Below are 16,442 nucleotides of genomic sequence, written 5' to 3' on the forward strand. Positions count from 1 at the left end.
TTCCTTGTTCCAATATCAACCGTTGATGAATTTAATCTAAGGGACATAAACGTTTGATTTTTCTTTAATTGGTTTTCACTTTTCACGATCTCTGCTCCTCTCATCTTTTCTTCTTCTTCTCTATCGATCTCTGCTCCTCTCAAATTCTTCCGTCGCAAACCTAAAAAAAAATCAAAGATCCATCTTTTCTTCTTCTCTGGTTAATTCTCCATCTTTTACGAAGTACTCCACTTCTCATCTCGCTGGTTCGTGTCTCGAGCCCAAGAGAATCTCCAATCAAAACAGAATCTGAGATCGACTAAGCCATCGAGTAAGTTCCTCACCGGGGCTCCAACTAGGGTTTAGATTTGTAATCTCTAGTCCGTCGTTTTAATCGATTTGGTCCTTTTGATTCGTTTTTTAAGATTCATATTATATCTGTCTCTTTTGATTTTGATTTTAGCTCTGCTTTTGGCAAAGGATAAAATTTGAATCTTTTTCTGTTTATGTTTTGAAAACTGGGTTTCAGGATAAGCAGAAGATGAAGATGATCAAGAACAGCAGGAGACGGAGAGAAGAAGCGGAAGCAGAAGAATAAGCAACGACGGAGGAGTTTCATCGATGAAGGTTGTGGCGGCGGAGGAGGCAGAGTGGGGGAGACGGTGCGGAGGAGAGCGAAGGAGTTAGGATATTTTTTTTGTTTTTTAGATTTAGTTTTTAAACCTGGTTTGTGTGTATTAATTAGTAAACTGAAAACATTTGTAATCTGGTTTAATTTATAAACCGAATCAGTTGTAAACCAAAATTTTAATATAAACCGAAATAATTTGTAAACCGGTTTTATCTATACATCGAAATCAGTAATAAACCAATTTTAATATTAAACCAGATTAGATTATCATAACTAATTAAACAAATTTAATTATTTTATTTAAATTGTAGCATTATATATATGTCATTATAAAATATTTTACAGCACTTAAGAAAAGCCACATAAACAAATTTTATAGCTAAAATAGCGTGTTATTAATAAGTATAATATAACATTGGAGTAATGCTATAATATCTCTATGTTTTTACAGCACGCAAAAAACGCTATGATAAGAGGGAGGTCTACTATAGCTGCGGCTGTCACGGCGTTCTTCGAAACGCTATGAAATCGATATGATAGCATTTTTCGGGTGCTATTAATACCCATATTTCTTGTAGTGAATGGACGCTAGGAAAATTTTACAGAGGCACCACATTCACTAGAAGAACCATAAGAATCGATAATGAGAAGAATTTAAAAGCTACTGATAAAGAATTTATGAGAAAACAAAAAGGAACCGGTCAATGTACAAAAGCTTTGTTCTCCCCTAACCCTACATTTATTTGTGGGCAACCCAACACTAGACACTAAATGTACAAAACGCACAGGGTGATTCTTAGTAGGAGCTACTCTCAGTTCCTCAGTTTAAATACATCAACTTCAACCCGTTAAAAAATCCCACCCGTGGAGAATGCTTGAGAAGGCCCTGAAAGCACAAGCTAGTACTCTCGCTATCTCTCTGTTATGCGGATGTGGCCAAAGAATTGAAAGAATTTACAATGAAAGTAAATAATGGGACCAGATCACAGAATCTCTGGCAACAATTAATGTGTCAGGTAGTTGCTGTAGTTTTGTTCCTGCGGCACATACAGTCAGGACAAGGGAATATGTAAATGGAGTCACTAGATCGTTTGAGCTCAAACCCCTTGGAGTCGCTATGAGACCTCATGTTTAGCATTTGATGTTTAAAACTTCTCCAGCTGCCGGTGAGATCAGAAAGAGTAATTGAGGGATCAACAAGATATTTATAAAACCCAAAAACATGTACTTAGGTGGAAGAGTTAAGCATCGTTACCTCAACTTTGGATTGTCAAAGAGTACTGCTAATTTTCGCTTGTCTGGCCGAATCGTCTTTGAATGTCCTCCAAACAAGTACCTCCGATGCCCCATGAGGAAATGAGGGAAGTTCCCTCCTTGTGTTGTCACAAATACCTCACTGTGGAGACACACTGTGTAATCTAGTGCAGCCATTCTCGAGGAGAAACTCTGAACACAGACACATAATTTAATAAGTCAGAAACGATTCATCACGTGTATGATACAATCATACAAACAAATGGAAGAACATGGAAACAAGACGCCGACCTTAAAAGGAGCCAGTTCTTCCTCAGAAGCAAGCATCTCCTTCGTCTGAAGATTAGGGAACATCTCGAGCAGTGGAGCCATAGTTCTGTTGCCACCATATATCGGCCCAGAGGCCAGGTATATATATGTGCTTTTGTTGAAGCCCATTCCCCTAAGTATCAAACCCACCTGATAGGTGTACAAGGAAGATAATTGAACCAATAGGAACAACCTACTCTACTAATTCACATCATTGCTTACAAGGGTTTGCCCTTTTCACAGCTACTCTGATTATTCCACACTAGTATCTTACCTCTAAAGGAGTCAAAGGGCATTTGCCATTGAGCCTGTTAGCTCCTGGTCGTATCACGCGGCCCGGTTTTGTGAATTTCCCTTTCCAACCCCGTTCTCTTGCCGCAATCATGTCTTGTTTTTCTTGGTTTCCACCATCAAATACACAGCAAGAGAAAGCTACCATATCCTGCAAATATATTCTTATGACGTATTATATCTTTTCCCTCAAGACACGGATCTGCTTTTCAGTATATACAGACATGATATAGTGAAAGCGTTTCTCCTATACAGGTAACAAACCTCTTCAAAACGAAGATGCACAGAAACGTACTTCCCAGTGTTGTTTGCACTGAGCTTCTTCATTTTCTTCACCAGTGTTTCTCCTTGGGTCAGTATGGGTTTAGCAAATCGCAAAGCTACATTATTCGCCAAACATCTAAATCTCTGGATAGCTCTTGGAGCATCAAACGAAAGTCTATTTGCAAATGGGGAAATCCTTATGACCCTGTCACATGAAAAGACAACAAATACTTCGAAAACCTGTGGTCCTAAACCAGAACCAAAAATCCCTTAAACAAAAACAAGGCGACTTATTGTAGAAACCAATTGCATCAATGCACACAATGTTTTTTGTTAATTTTCTATAAGAAAACAATGTGACTCACTTTTCTTCAAGTAGCTTTGGCAGGACTGAGTCCCGGTAATAGCTAGTGGGCGCCCAAGCTTTAACTCTGAAATTGTAGACCTTTGTCAAGTTAAAGCCAAAACGCTCCATTAAGTACTCAGGAACCGTATCGACCACCCGCACATCATTTGCTAAGGTACTGATGAAGTATTCCTCATCATAAATGTCCCCAAATTTACTGCAAGAAAGACCCTCTGTTCAGAAAGTAGTTGAAAAAAGAGACAATTCTGCTGAATTAACAACAGCAACAGAAGACAAGAAAAAACAGATCATCCGAAACCTCGGGTCTTTCCAAATGCTGTGATAGTGAAAGTTGGGAATTACAAGGGTGGCATTAAGGTAGCCTGCCACAGCAACCGCATTGCATATCTAAGCAAAACATAGAATAGAGAGACAAAGTCAATAACTTTACCTAAGACAATTTTACTGTAAGAAGAAAAGATAGACAAAACATACAGAAGTCCGCTGCTGATTCAAGCCTCCATTTGCCTCAATGAATATGAAACCATTTGAGTCAGGCAAAACTACAATTGTCCCCAGTAGACAACAAAAAAGAAGAAAAGTTCATTAATTATGACACAGGGCCAATGTAGCTCTGTTCTTTGAGCAGAGCTTCATCAATTTGATAACTTTTTGGTATGAAATCAAAGCTGTGACTTCTTATTACATAGGACAAGGAAAGCTATACCTCCATTAGACTTGTTAACGCATGGCTTCCATTCGACGCCTTTATAGGAACGTTTCCAAATCGTTGATATCTAGAAATGAATACGATTTGCATATACGTGAGAAAGCTATACAGAGAAGACAGAAGCATCACAGGCACTAATCACAGGCATATATAACAAAGGATGGATAGTAGTAATAAACAAAGAGTAATGCATTCTCCTAAACAATTTGTTATCTAACTAACTGAATCAAAACCTATACATTTAAACACACAAACAGAGGATCTGAGGGAAGTGGCAAAAGTAAAACAGAGGCAAACCTCTCACCGCATCAGCCGTGGCATTATCGGCGTCAATCGCGGCGCGGAGCTTAGCGTAAACCTGCGGGCTTCTGTAGACGGATCCCGGCGCGGGACGGCGATGTATGAGGGTGGGATCGCCGGCGTCGAACGACGCCGTGCGCATGCGGAAGAGCATACAGGAGATGTAGACGAGAGGAGCGAAGAGTAGAATTCCCTGACGACGCCGGAGAAGAATCGACAAGACGATCGAAGAGATTCGGTGAGCGAAGGTTCGACTCCGAGGAGGTACGGTTGGTTTTGACCGGAGGAGACTAGGCGACGGCGGGGGAGAAGGGGAAGAGTGGGAGCTTCCCGGGAGCCTAATTTGAATCGTCGAGGATCTCTCTCCGCCTGGGAGACCATTGCTTTCCACCTCCTCTCCTCCAGTCAACAACGTGCTACGCTGTAATCCTTACATCCTTGCATTGTGAGAGTGGCGGGGGAGAGACTGTGACGAGAGTGGCGGGGAGAGACTGACGATGATAGACTAGTAGTATTACTATTTATATATACATGTAAACTCGTGCTTTGGAAGCGTGATCGATTCGATCACATGCACTTTGATCTGTGTTTTGAGTTCTACGGCTCTCTTTTTTTCTTTCTACGATTCTTTTTTTTTATTGAATCAATTTATAAATCTCTAATTGAATGCATCGGTTCCTGCTTATGGTAATTTGTATTATATAAAACACTCAGGACAAAGACGTGCACGTTAATGCTCCTAGTGACAAGATATGTTGATAATTGACACAAACTTATTTGCCGTACAAAATATAGACAAGACAATACTATAAACGACAAACAAGAACCCTTGTGTCTATTCTTTTGCTTTTTTTAAAGCAATTAAAGAACACAAAAGACACCAGTTTTACAAACTTCAAACCTGACATCTCGACCTGATTCAATTGACAAAATGTCAAAGCTATAGAAACAAATCAAGAGAGCAAGCAAGCTCACTTTCTAGTTGTAGAAGATAAAGAATGCAGTACTGGAATTCAGTGACAAAAAGCCGAATGATCAAGAATACGCACATTCAAGTAAGCCATCGTCACAGAAGGATTGGAATCACAAGATGCAACAATCCGGTTAACTTTAACTTATCTTAGGATTGATGACAATTTGGAAAAACTGGAACGACCGACTCAGAAGGGACAAATATAGTCTATTAAAGTAAATTTCAATGACATGTCCAACCACATAAACTAAAAATTATAAATAACTTGTTTGTTTCTCTCCCCATAACATTAAAACGCCAACAAGACCACCGCTTAGCCTTTCTCAATCTTCGTGCAACGTCCCCAAGACGTCCTCATCCCGGAAGAGATGGTACCTGCATCCATCACAAACAAACACAAGTTTGCTTAATTTGAGTTCAATTCTACAGTTTGCAACATCAATCAATTCGTGCATATGCCCCTGTAAGTGCCACTCTATTCTACTGATCAGTAGATTTTCCACTAATCAAGCATTCAATTACTCATTTCCAAAATTTTCACGATGTTACTGGAAAATCCTCTATCATTTTCATATCTAATTACCCTAACAATTGAGCTACCAGACATGAGGGACACTTTTAACAGTTATCACATTTACTCAATGATCTGAAAAAAAGTAAACCGCAATGTAATATCAAAGAACAAAACTGGTTTTAACTTACTCCTTCTCGCCTAGCTTGACCTGAGTACCGCCATACTCTGGGAGAAGAACAGTGTCGCCTTCCTTAACAGAGACTGGGATCAATTTCCCGTCCTTATCCCTTGATCCAGGTCCCACTGCTATCACCTTTCCCGAGTTCAGCTGTATTATCATCAACGAAAAGCTCATCGTTAATCAGATCTTTTGAAGTCAAATTAAAATCAGAAGATCAGATCAGATCGAGAAACGAATAAGCGGTAGTGTTATACCTTGGAGGCCTTCTCAGGGAGGAGGATGCCGCTTTCGGTTTTGGCAGGCTGGATGACTCTCTGCACAAGGATGCGGTTGAACGTTGGGATCAGACGCTTCATCATTTCTTCTCTCTCTCTCTTTCGCTCGGGGCTGAGTCGGAGGAACTGAACTCTAGGGCTTTTAAGAAGACGGGACGACGGAATGTTCTAGATAGCGGGTTGGTTTTTTAGAGGCCAAGGGTTTAGGGTTTTTATTCGCGCCTACTTGGGCCTATAATTAGTTTCTAGGCCTGCCTCATTTCTTGCCAGCCAAGTTCTTTACAGTGCTGCCTGCAATGACTGTTAATGGATTTGAAAAATAAATACGGACTCAATAAGCCCATCATGGACAGGTCACAACATTGTTCTTTTCCCAAACAGATTCAAGATATTTATGTTTCTGCACTCCTCAATATCTTTTTTTTTTTTTTTTTTTTTTGAAAGAATGTTAAATTTTATTCAAACAAAAAAAACGTTTTTACAACAAGTGCAACAAAATTGAATCTAAAAGAAACAAACTCAAGCAAAAGAAGAAAATAAATTCTTTTAGAATCTAAACTTCAAAGAAAACCCAAAATCCCCCTCAAACTTGACCATATGGAACAAGTCAAGTTTGGAAATGTCATGAAATTCCCCTCATTAAAAGAAACTGAAATTTTGAATGCGCATCCAGGGAATCGAACCCTGGTCAGTACCGTGGGAGGGTACTATGATACCACTATACCACTGCACTCCTCAATATCTGTGGATTTATTAAGGTTCTAGACTAATCAAGTATAGAAAAACATTTGCAAAGAAACAGATGGATAAAATGTGTCAAAATGAAAATCATCAGGGGAGGTGAACAGAAAAGAGAGTTGTTAATCATGGAGTTGGAGTTGGAGTTGGTTGTCAGAAGCTCAAGGCTGGCCCTCATTTGTGACTTGGAAGAAGGTTATTGGCAACATTGTTTGTTTGGCGCTGTTAGCCATGGTTGTTTACCTCATGAGGAGACTATATACTAATCAAAGTGCTCCCTAGCATTTTGCATTGTACAAAATATCAAGGCCTGGTCATATGTGTGCTTATTACATTGGCGCGTACGTTTCATGCTCTATACACCAAGACATTGTTATTATCTCTCGTGGTGGTAAACTAAACAGTCAGATTTATACAAATGAGGAAAAAAAGAGTTCGACTCTGCAATAACAAGATTAGCCATGTGTTGGTGCAACAAAAATGAGTGTTTTTATTAGTGACGCTCTAGCCAGTTCCATCGAGTTGACCTTGAGAAAGAAGGTGAGCCATGTATTGCTGCATTTACAAACAAAGAACTCAGCATCGCACTTGTTTTTTGTATTCGAGAGCTAACACACATTTCTATCAACATAATGGCACACGCAGAAAAGTCAGCCAAGTCCTAGTATTTATGGAACCAGACCATCAAGAAACTATGTTACGAAGCCAAATAAAGATCATAGAGAGAATTTAAGAAACATACCGAGTGGTAAACATATGGAGATTTTCCCTGGCGCTCAAAATGCTTAGCCATTATACAGAACTCGACAGGACCCCAATCCTCAGATTCATAGCAATTCCCAAGCGCCGCTTTGTACAACTTTAACACCGAACCAGAAATTGCATAATCACTAAGAGCAAATCGATTCAAAAAGACACAAGTCAAAATGTCTCAGTCAAGGAACAAGGACTCACCTTAGCTGTGTCGGTCAAAAGTTCGGTACCGGCAGGGTAAGATGCATAAAACTGATCTCCCCTTGAGAATCCTGCTCTTGTCCTACAAAAAAAAAATCGAAATTTAAAAAAGCAAGAACAACTAACAAATGAAGAAAATTGAGATCCGAGGTTAAGCTTTGAAGAAGTTTTGTTACGTGTTGTTTGTATAGAAGAATGTAAGAGCGGCAGTGAAGCAGTAGAATCCAGCGTAAGAGACGACCCGTCGTAACTTCTGGATCTTTAGAATCTCATTGCATACATCCAAGATCATCATCTTCATCCTGGAAAGTCGAACTCAGTCAAACCGAGGACGAATCAGAAACCTGTGGAAACTCCCTCGGGTATTATAACGAACACCTTGTGATCACTTTACCAAAAGAAGCAGAAGCAACATCAAAATTAAAAGGGCTTTCTCCAGCTTCTTTGGGCCCAATGAAGCCTTTATATTGGGTCATTAGAAAAGTATAAAATTATGTAAAGCATACCGAAAATAAAATTATTAAAATTAATAATTTATTCATGTTTATACAATTTAGGTTATTAACCACGTGTGGATGATAAAAAAAAAACAAAAATAATATTGGTAGCCACGTTACATTGGTTACAAGACAAAAACACAAAAGTAAGTTTTGCAGTCGAATAATACAAAGCGATCTTGATGTAAAGCCACGAGCTAGTGGCGATAATGAAGCACGTCCCTACACTCTACTTCTTGCTCTCCACTCTCCTCATCCTCGCCGTCTCCATCGAGTCTCTACAGCCTCCACTCTTTCCCGATGAATCTCTCCCAACTAAATCCGGTTACCTCCCGGTTAAACCGGCCCCAGGCTCCTCCATGTTCTATACCTACTACGAAGCCCAAAACCCAACCACTCCTCTCACCGACACTCCGCTCCTCGTTTGGCTCCAAGGTGGGCCAGGCTGCTCTTCCATGATCGGCAACTTCTACGAGCTCGGCCCTTGGCGAGTAGTTTCACGCGCCAACGTTCTAGAACCAAACCCCGGCGCCTGGAACCGACTATTCGGCCTGCTTTTCTTGGACAACCCCATCGGAGTCGGATTCAGCATCGCCGCTTCAAAACAAGACATACCGAGTAATCAGAGAGAGATGGCAGAGCAACTCTACGCATCCCTCGTGGAGTTCATCGAGCAGAATCCGGGTTTTGAAAACCGGCCGGTTTACATAACCGGCGAGAGCTACGCCGGGAAGTATGTTCCAGCCATCGGGTACTATATACTCAAAGAAAAGCCCAACGGGAAGATAAATCTAAAAGGCCTGGCTATCGGAAACGGGCTAACCGACCCGGTGGCCCAAGTCCGGACACATGCGGTCAACGTCTACTATTCGGGTCTGGTCAACGCGAAACAGAGAGAGGAGATAGAGAGAGCTCAAGAGATATCGATATCTCTCGTTAAGGCCCAGAGATGGCGTGAAGCAGCAGAGGCGAGAACCGAACTACTGACGCTACTCGGCAACATGACGGGACTCGCGACGCTTTACAACACGGCGCGGACGATACCGTATAGAACGGACCTTGTGGTGGACCTTCTGAACCAGAGAGAGGCGAAGCGGGTGTTGGGAGTGAGCGAAACGATGCGTTTTGAGGAATGCAGCGACGAAGTGGAAGACGCTTTACGGGGAGACGTGATGAAGAGCGTCAAGTTCATGGTGGAGTACGCGGTGGAGAGGACCAACGTGCTGTTGTATCAAGGTATGCTTGATCTGAGAGACGGCGTCGTTTCGACGGAGGAGTGGATGAAGACGATGAACTGGTCGGGGCTGGGGATGTTTCTGGCGGCGGAGAGGCGGGTGTGGAAGGACGAGGAGAACGGTGATCTGGCAGGGTATGTACAGAGGTGGGGGAATCTGTCACACGTGGCGGTTTCAGGAGCGGGGCATTTCGTTCCGACAGATAAGGCTGTTAACTCGAGGGATATGATAGAATCTTGGGTTCTGGGAAAAGGTCTGTTCGGTCGTGAAGATGTACATCAGACATTAACGTCAAGCGTTTTAGAGTCTAAGTCAAATAGATTTGATTCTGGATATTGAGTGAAAGACCTATTGTACTGGTTGAGATATGTAACACTGAATAAGAGTCTGTTTCTAGTTGGTCTTGTGATTTTTATTTACTTTCTCTTGGATATAGGTTCTTTTCTCCGGGGCTAATTATTTGCCTGTTATATGAAACTTCATCGAGATTTAAAATTAACAAACCAAACGGTGGTTGAAAAACATAATTTAAAAAAAAAACAATACGTTCAGAGATTCAGAAAAGCATGTAATGGCGATTGGAGGCGGGATTGTGATGAAAGATTCAAAGTGAAGAGTAGAAACTACTCAACACAAAGAAAGAGCACAGAAACCGTACTATGAAGCCATTTTATCGTTTTAGGGAAGGAGAAGCAAGGGCACCCCGTAGAAAACCTACGAGTATTTCAGAGCTATTGATCAAATCTCTCCCCTTTTTATTTTATGCTTCATTCCCCGATTCATTTTTCCGGCAAAAGAAAACACGCGCAAACGAAAAAACCAAACAAATGACTACTGAAGAACAACTCCGAAAGATGAAAAGACTAACAGAAACTAAAGCTTCTCTAGTCTCCGCTTAAGATTGGAATCCTAAAGACGGCTCTGGCTCAACTTGTGAAACTTGTAGCTTTTATAATGCGATAGCAAGTTAGGGCTGACGATTGTCACTGAAGGTGCCTGGGCTTACTTTAAATTGAGTTTGGAGTTAACTATAAAGCCCATTCAGCTTTACTAAAAAAAAATAGAGTCAATTATGTAATCAATGGCTGCTGGCTGCTGCTAGCCTGCTAACTTAAAAAAATGAGATAAACCCATGATTAGTTAATCATACGAGGCAGCATCTCGTACGTGAAAAATACATAAACAAGGAAAAAGAAAAGTGAGAGGTCAATGGTCATATAATTATTGGTTGTTGATACAATTATGAAGAACTGATATATTTCCAAATTAACTCCCATCATCTTTTTTATCTTCATCTGTTTAATTGTATACATACATAGCTAATCTTGAATGTCCTACCGTGTCGACAAATTTGTAAAAGACGTGTACCTGGTGAAATCGATAAGAAAACAAAACTGAAACTGAAGGAACATGAGGAATATGGTCCCATCAAAACTACGAGGAGGCAACGCGTATATTATTTTGTATTTTGTATTTTGTATTTTATCATTTTATTTTCTTAAACCTAAAGTAATACTTGGCCGTTTTATATAAGAAAACCTATTCAAATAATTCCTCTATAAATAATCTTACCCAAATCCGTCAACTTGTCTCCTGAGCAACAAAGAACCAAAAAAAAAAATGCAAGGCACACTGATCACAACATCGCCACTCAGGTTCCACCTGCTGATGACGTCACAAAGAATCACCAACGTAACCAAGAGACGAAGTCAAACCTTGGCGTGTGGTGGTGGCTACTACTACAAAGGAGGGAGAGTGGTAGACGAGAACATGGTGGTCCTTAGGAAACGGATCCACGAGATGAAGATGGTTGAGCGAAACTACGAACCTCCTTCCCATTGGATGCAGTGGGAGAAACGTTTCTACTGCGGATACGACGCTTCAATCTGTGACGCTCTCTGTATTCTCCAAACTTTCCTCATGAACTCTCGTCCCAGCGTTGCGTTTGGAGCGTTGCTTCTTGTCCTCGTTAGCGTTCCCGTCTCCACCGCTTTCTTTGCGTTTCGCATCCTTGACATCCTTCTTTGGCTTATCAATGCCATTCACGTAGGATGATCGTGTTTCGTGTAAATTGTCTTAGATGTGTTTGTATTTTCTTGCAGTTATTTCGTTTCCTAAGATAAGAAGATTCCTATTTTGATATGGTTTGAAAAATATTGTAGTAGTAGATATAAAAAGAGAGAGATCTAATCAGAGTGATATATATTGAAGAGATCACAGCCAACTGATGTGGTAGCTAGATTCTTCAACGACCTTAAAGCACCCGTTAAATTCAAATAAGTTTGTAGAATATGATTTCCAAACAAACAATTTCAACCAACCTTTTTTAAATTTATTTATTTTACTATGTTCAAATCTATGTATTCACCTCAACCTTTTTAAAATTTATTTATTTTACTATGTTCAAATCTATGTATTCACCTCTCTCTCTTTACGCTTGCTCTCTTTTTCCTTTCTATGTATTTTGTTCTTCTATTTGTAAATAAGTTGTTTAACAACAGTGTATTCTTCAGAAAATAGTATAAATGTTAACACTTGTATTAAAAATTCTATATATTATTCTATCTATCCATAGATGCTTGGTTTCTTACAGGGCTCAATATAGACATATAGTTCCCATTAAATGCTAATGTTAAAGTCACACATAGTTACAAAGAGTTATTGTTTTGATTAGAAATCGCATATATTTTGCAGTTTTAGGTGAAGTTAAAACCACAAATGATTATAGAGAGGCTAGTTAACAGCCAAACACACCACCGCCGCTGGTCAGCTTCTTTGACAAGGCAAGCTGGAGTATATTATTGGAATAGTCACCTCCAATATAATGCAGGAGGAGCAGGTCTTTTCTGTCGCAATCCCTCTGTCTGATCTCTATTCACACCCCGGTCATTGATATATATCTTCCATGGCAGGACAAGGTTGATCCTGATCTCAACCTGGTGAAGGCAAAGGCCGGTCTCTTCTAGGGGAGAGAGAGTATGATTGAAGGAGCTCCTAACAAGTTGGTGTTAAGATCATCAACAAAAGAGTTTTACTGTAGAGAAGGAAAAACAATTTTGAAGATGTCGGTTTAGAAAGATATGAAATGGTCTAATGTATATTCCAAAACTGAAGAGAAGAATCTATACAAATCTGTAAGAGAAAAAAGGGAACTGAGGCAGGCAGACTTTGGCATCTCAACCTCTAACGTCTTTGTATCTATCTGTCTGTAAGTTACGGACAAAAAAAGCAAAAGCTCAGCTTCAGTTCCAGCTAGTTTCTCTGCCTGAATGTCAAAACATGTGAGCTTAAATTCACCTCTCCTTTTCCCTCTCGATTTCATTGTTACTGAAAGTGTTCATAACCATAAAGTTACTGTTATATCTCTTTTGATAGTGAGGATTGTGGTAATACTTCCGGTTCTTCTGCTGTGTCCTCCAGTAGCATGCGAGCGCCCCAAACGCGCAGCTCGCAAGTGCTATCGCCAATGCAGCTCCCACCGGCACAACTAGAGCGTTGGTGGGAACCGCCATTTCTTCCACAGCTGCAACCACCACCTCCTCCTTGCTCCCACCGGATCCAATTTTCTTGTGAGAGGACACCAGTCTCTCTCCGTAGTACTTCTTCAAGAACTTGTAGACTTCGTCGTGATCCCAGTCAATGTTCTTCTTCTGAGTGCTGGAAAGATAGCACGACGGGCAGAACTGCTTTGGTGGCCATATCATCTTTGGGAACTTGGGGTCTCCTGTTCCAAGTGAGGCTTCGTCTTGCTTGAGTCTCTCGTTGACCTTGTTGTGCGTGCTCCACAGCCACAAGACGACATCACGTGCCTTTTTAAACGGAGTTTTCACGCTGTCAAAACACATGAGCAGCTGTTAAGATGAGGAAAGGATGCAAAAAAAGCCAACACACAGGGAGGATGTCTCTCTCTCTTTTTACCTTAAGCACATGTCGTGAAAATGCTGGCGGCATTCATCACACATGAAGAAGTTGTTGATGAAATCACAGATGGCTGTGAACGCGAACTGACTTTCTCCATCTTCGATTCTCACAGAAAGTGAATGCATCATGATCCATAATCCGCAGCTGCAGTTATATTACCATTGTTGAAAAGAGTATTCAAATACTAAAAAAACACTTGAGACCAAAGGACTGTTTCTGTTTGCAAAAGCACACTACCTGAATCCCCTAGTTTCGTTCTTGCTGCCACGGCAAAATATCTGGCAAAAAATGGAAGACTTTTAGATATCTCTGCGTTTTTAGGGGAAAACATTGAAAAGCAATTGTTAGTTAGACTCTCACTCACGTAATATCCACGCGGAAGATCCTTTCCACATATATGGAAGCTCCGTAGGGTTTTTTTCACTCCGGAATCATCATGGCCGTAAGAGCATTCGCCTGATGGGCACACATCATCGAAATTCACTAGAATTTCAGCACTTCCCTTACGACACCTATGAAAGAAGACAGTGAGCAGAAACACATGTAATGCAAATAAAGAAGATAATATTTCTACCTTGTTGAAGGATGATGTGGCACCAAAAGCTGGAGGAACCTGATAAACGAAGTGCTGGTTTCAGAGGACTTGATTGCCTGTGGGGTCATTCATTCATTCACTACTCATCAACAAAGGCTAAAAAAAGGGATTATTCTTGCATTGCATACAACAAAATCCAAAAGACTTGCTCTAACCTTATGTGACAAAATGATATCAAAAGCTTCTTCAGTTGCTTCCTCAATGTCATATACGGCCTGAGATATCTGTGACAACCAGCTCTATTTAGTTTCTTCGAATACCATTATAGTAAAAGTGGGGTGTAGATAAAAAATTCTAACAGACCTGTTCGTGATCAGATATATTTGGCAGGAGATGCTCCTTTCCAAATTTCTGATCATCCAAGCCATAAGAACTGCACAACATTGAAGAGAGAGCAAAAAAAAAAGAGATTTTGAGTGCGAATGTAAACGAATGTTCTCACAGGGATTTTCATATTATCCAACATAGAAAGAGAAATTCAAGCACAGTAGATATGAATTTTTGGTATAAAAATAATTAAAAAAGAAGCTTTCAATGGATGCTTGCTTACCTGCCTAACTGCTTGTTAATCCAGCTCAACAAAAGATCAGAAGTGCGCCAATCATCCATCACGATGATCTCACTTTTGTCTTGTTTAGGTCCCCAGCTGCCACCAACGAACTTTCTGGTAGGGGCCCAAAAGAGCATTGGATAATGATTAATGGAGAACTTGTCACACAGCTTCGCATTCATCTGCGCTGCCAGAAAAATTCACAGGGAACGGATTAGAATAAATTGCATACACACAACCAACGATTCAGTATTCAATCAATCCCCCAAGGAAGATGGCGCAAGTAAGTAAGTACCTTTATTGCACAATCAACTCGAGCCATTAAAACGAGGCCAGGATGTGCAGCGTCTGGTCCATTGAAGAGCCTTGCCACTTTTTCATAATGCGGCTGCAGAGTCAGTCACACAGTTTAAAAAAAGCATTGAATATAATAAAACAAGAATTTGATTAAGAGCCCTGACAAAGGGCATTGAGTAACGAAAGAAAGAGAGAGCACAGTAACTTTTATTTTACCTTGTAGTTTCTACATGCAGGACACCTTGTACCAATCATAAGTTTAGCCACAGACAGAACAACAACGATCAAATGTCAGTACGGCACAAAACAAAGCCTTTCACAATTCAATTGGTAAAAAGTTAAGTTAAATCTCAGGGGACTGGCAAACGTAAAAGTTAAAAGTCGAATAACAAATCACAAAAAAAAAAAAAAATGGAAACTTTGTTTGTTCAGACAAACTGACCAGTGAGCGAAGAACTCCAAAACGGCGTATTTGGCGGGGGTGTCTTGGAAGACTGAATCAAAGTTGGTAGCGTTCAATTCCACGGCGTTATCTTTCTGATCGTCCATCACATTGCCGATGTCTCGTAGAATTGAGCGCGATCCCGGTGAAAACGACGCCGCAGCAGCTTCAACGCTCACAAAGCCCACCACGAACAGGAGGAACATGTGTATCAAAGACATCATCAAATCCAGTAAGAGTGGTAACTTGATCCGAAAGCTCGAGACTTTTTCTTTTCAATTTATCTTCATTTTACAGTTTCACTCGAGAGACCGAAGAAGAAGCGCGTTACAGAGGGAAGATCTAAAAGAGAAACTGGAGCTTCCCTCCCTCCTTTCCGTTGAGAAACGAAGACAGCAACGACGTCGTATAAAGCTTTTGACCGGCGTCGATAGTTGTTGTTCTCTCTCCGACTCCTTTCATAATGGGCTTACTAATACCATTGTAACTAAAGCCCATTTTAGAATGACTGTTTAACTTGTTGGGCCTTTGGAAAGCGGATAAAATATGGGTGAGAGTATGATCTTGGAAAATATGACAGTGATGTGATTCCAACCACAAGTCAACACCATCTCTCACACGTTGACATATATACGGATATACCTCCTTTATACTGTGTTATTATTGCCACTTTCCTCCATTATCAATTCTTTTTGCGGGAAAAGAAAATGACACTAAAATGTATCAATCATGTGCACATCCTCTACCTCTAAAAATAAAAAATAAATAAAAGAAAAGTGAAATTATAACTCCAAGGTCCACGTGCATGAATTCATTTTCTGGTATCAGGAGAAGTGGCATTCATCTGACATATTTAATTCCCTGATTTGTGTGAGTATTAACTAACTGATAACCACTTTAGTATACTGTCTTCTCACTTCTTCATTTCCATAGACGTATTATGTATGTATGCATGCAATATCCATTGCTTGAAAAAAGTGAAACGAAAGATAAAAGAAAAATATACTAATACACCTTCAGTTAATGTATATTTTTTTGTGAACTAACTAGACAAGATTGAGAACGATTTTGAGCCAGTCTTTCTTTTTGTCAAGTCTTACTAAAATAGCATTTCAAAAGTCCAATCTAAATCTAAATATGTTTTTGCCCCTTGCCGTCAATATCTG

General features: G+C 40.3%; 6 protein-coding genes and 1 long non-coding RNA gene across 7 annotated transcripts; 3 read left to right on the forward strand and 4 right to left on the reverse strand.

The window, feature by feature from the left end:
- The first annotated feature begins 88 nt into the window (after positions 1–88).
- On the forward strand, positions 89–813 carry LOC130511010 (uncharacterized). Its single transcript, XR_008944792.1, has 2 exons — positions 89–310; positions 509–813. It is a non-coding gene; the product is annotated as an uncharacterized LOC130511010 (long non-coding RNA).
- A 441-nt stretch (positions 814–1,254) lies between these two features.
- LOC108861671 (O-fucosyltransferase 4) lies at positions 1,255–4,759 on the reverse strand. Its single transcript, XM_018635601.2, is given in 11 exon segments — positions 1,255–1,770; positions 1,866–2,056; positions 2,156–2,323; positions 2,448–2,615; positions 2,729–2,933; positions 3,094–3,291; positions 3,394–3,482; positions 3,570–3,637; positions 3,802–3,871; positions 4,109–4,456; positions 4,459–4,759. Coding segments are annotated over 11 exon segments (1,680 nt in total). The 5' UTR covers positions 4,486–4,759; the 3' UTR covers positions 1,255–1,622.
- Positions 4,760–5,136: 377 nt separating this feature from the next.
- LOC108861681 (10 kDa chaperonin) lies at positions 5,137–6,211 on the reverse strand. Its single transcript, XM_018635612.2, has 3 exons — positions 6,027–6,211; positions 5,780–5,919; positions 5,137–5,452 (listed from the first exon to the last, which is right to left on the reverse strand). The coding sequence occupies exons 1-3, from the start codon at positions 6,129–6,131 to the stop codon at positions 5,401–5,403; spliced, it is 297 nt and encodes a 98-aa protein (XP_018491114.1). The 5' UTR covers positions 6,132–6,211; the 3' UTR covers positions 5,137–5,400.
- An 837-nt stretch (positions 6,212–7,048) lies between these two features.
- On the reverse strand, positions 7,049–8,158 carry LOC130511012 (uncharacterized). The gene is made up of 4 exons (XM_057007791.1): positions 7,916–8,158; positions 7,740–7,821; positions 7,528–7,644; positions 7,049–7,340 (listed from the first exon to the last, which is right to left on the reverse strand). Exons 1-4 carry the CDS (start codon positions 8,038–8,040, stop codon positions 7,290–7,292), a joined length of 375 nt encoding a protein of 124 aa, XP_056863771.1. The 5' UTR covers positions 8,041–8,158; the 3' UTR covers positions 7,049–7,289.
- A 164-nt stretch (positions 8,159–8,322) lies between these two features.
- Positions 8,323–9,948, forward strand: LOC130511015 (serine carboxypeptidase-like 50). Its single transcript, XM_057007793.1, has one exon. The coding sequence runs from the start codon at positions 8,446–8,448 to the stop codon at positions 9,808–9,810; it is 1,365 nt and encodes a 454-aa protein (XP_056863773.1). The 5' UTR covers positions 8,323–8,445; the 3' UTR covers positions 9,811–9,948.
- Positions 9,949–11,036: 1,088 nt separating this feature from the next.
- Positions 11,037–11,685, forward strand: LOC130511020 (uncharacterized). Its single transcript, XM_057007799.1, has one exon. It carries the CDS (start codon positions 11,092–11,094, stop codon positions 11,524–11,526), a length of 435 nt encoding a protein of 144 aa, XP_056863779.1. The 5' UTR covers positions 11,037–11,091; the 3' UTR covers positions 11,527–11,685.
- An 849-nt stretch (positions 11,686–12,534) lies between these two features.
- LOC130511017 (sulfhydryl oxidase 1-like) lies at positions 12,535–15,669 on the reverse strand. The gene is made up of 11 exons (XM_057007796.1): positions 15,277–15,669; positions 15,051–15,075; positions 14,833–14,925; positions 14,538–14,719; positions 14,291–14,360; positions 14,143–14,211; positions 13,967–14,043; positions 13,757–13,904; positions 13,630–13,670; positions 13,390–13,536; positions 12,535–13,302 (listed from the first exon to the last, which is right to left on the reverse strand). The coding sequence occupies exons 1-11, from the start codon at positions 15,498–15,500 to the stop codon at positions 12,765–12,767; spliced, it is 1,614 nt and encodes a 537-aa protein (XP_056863776.1). The 5' UTR covers positions 15,501–15,669; the 3' UTR covers positions 12,535–12,764.
- Between the last annotated feature and the right edge of the window lie 773 nt (positions 15,670–16,442).

Source organism: Raphanus sativus, chromosome 1 (assembly GCF_000801105.2).
Source record: "Raphanus sativus cultivar WK10039 chromosome 1, ASM80110v3, whole genome shotgun sequence".
Taxonomy (NCBI): domain Eukaryota; kingdom Viridiplantae; phylum Streptophyta; class Magnoliopsida; order Brassicales; family Brassicaceae; genus Raphanus; species Raphanus sativus.

Excerpts from the sequence above, each read along its gene's own strand:
- LOC130511015 (XM_057007793.1), top strand. The coding sequence starts at position 8,446 with ATGAAGCACGTCCCTACACTCTACTTCTTGCTCTCCACTCTCCTCATC.
- LOC130511020 (XM_057007799.1), top strand. The coding sequence starts at position 11,092 with ATGCAAGGCACACTGATCACAACATCGCCACTCAGGTTCCACCTGCTG.
- LOC108861681 (XM_018635612.2), bottom strand. The coding sequence starts at position 6,131 with ATGATGAAGCGTCTGATCCCAACGTTCAACCGCATCCTTGTGCAGAGA. Across the intron at positions 5,920-6,026 it reads TCCCTGAGAAGGCCTCCAAG|CTGAACTCGGGAAAGGTGAT; the intron begins GTATAACACTAC and ends ATGATAATACAG. Across the intron at positions 5,453-5,779 it reads GTCAAGCTAGGCGAGAAGGA|GTACCATCTCTTCCGGGATG; the intron begins GTAAGTTAAAAC and ends TGATGGATGCAG.
- LOC130511012 (XM_057007791.1), bottom strand. The coding sequence starts at position 8,040 with ATGAAGATGATGATCTTGGATGTATGCAATGAGATTCTAAAGATCCAG. Across the intron at positions 7,822-7,915 it reads TTCTTCTATACAAACAACAC|GACAAGAGCAGGATTCTCAA; the intron begins GTAACAAAACTT and ends TTTTTTTTGTAG. Across the intron at positions 7,645-7,739 it reads TTTTGACCGACACAGCTAAG|TTGTACAAAGCGGCGCTTGG; the intron begins GTGAGTCCTTGT and ends TCGGTGTTAAAG.
- LOC130511017 (XM_057007796.1), bottom strand. The coding sequence starts at position 15,500 with ATGATGTCTTTGATACACATGTTCCTCCTGTTCGTGGTGGGCTTTGTG. Across the intron at positions 13,671-13,756 it reads ATCTTCCGCGTGGATATTAC|ATATTTTGCCGTGGCAGCAA; the intron begins GTGAGTGAGAGT and ends ATTTTTTGCCAG. Across the intron at positions 13,537-13,629 it reads AACGAAACTAGGGGATTCAG|CTGCGGATTATGGATCATGA; the intron begins GTAGTGTGCTTT and ends ATATAACTGCAG.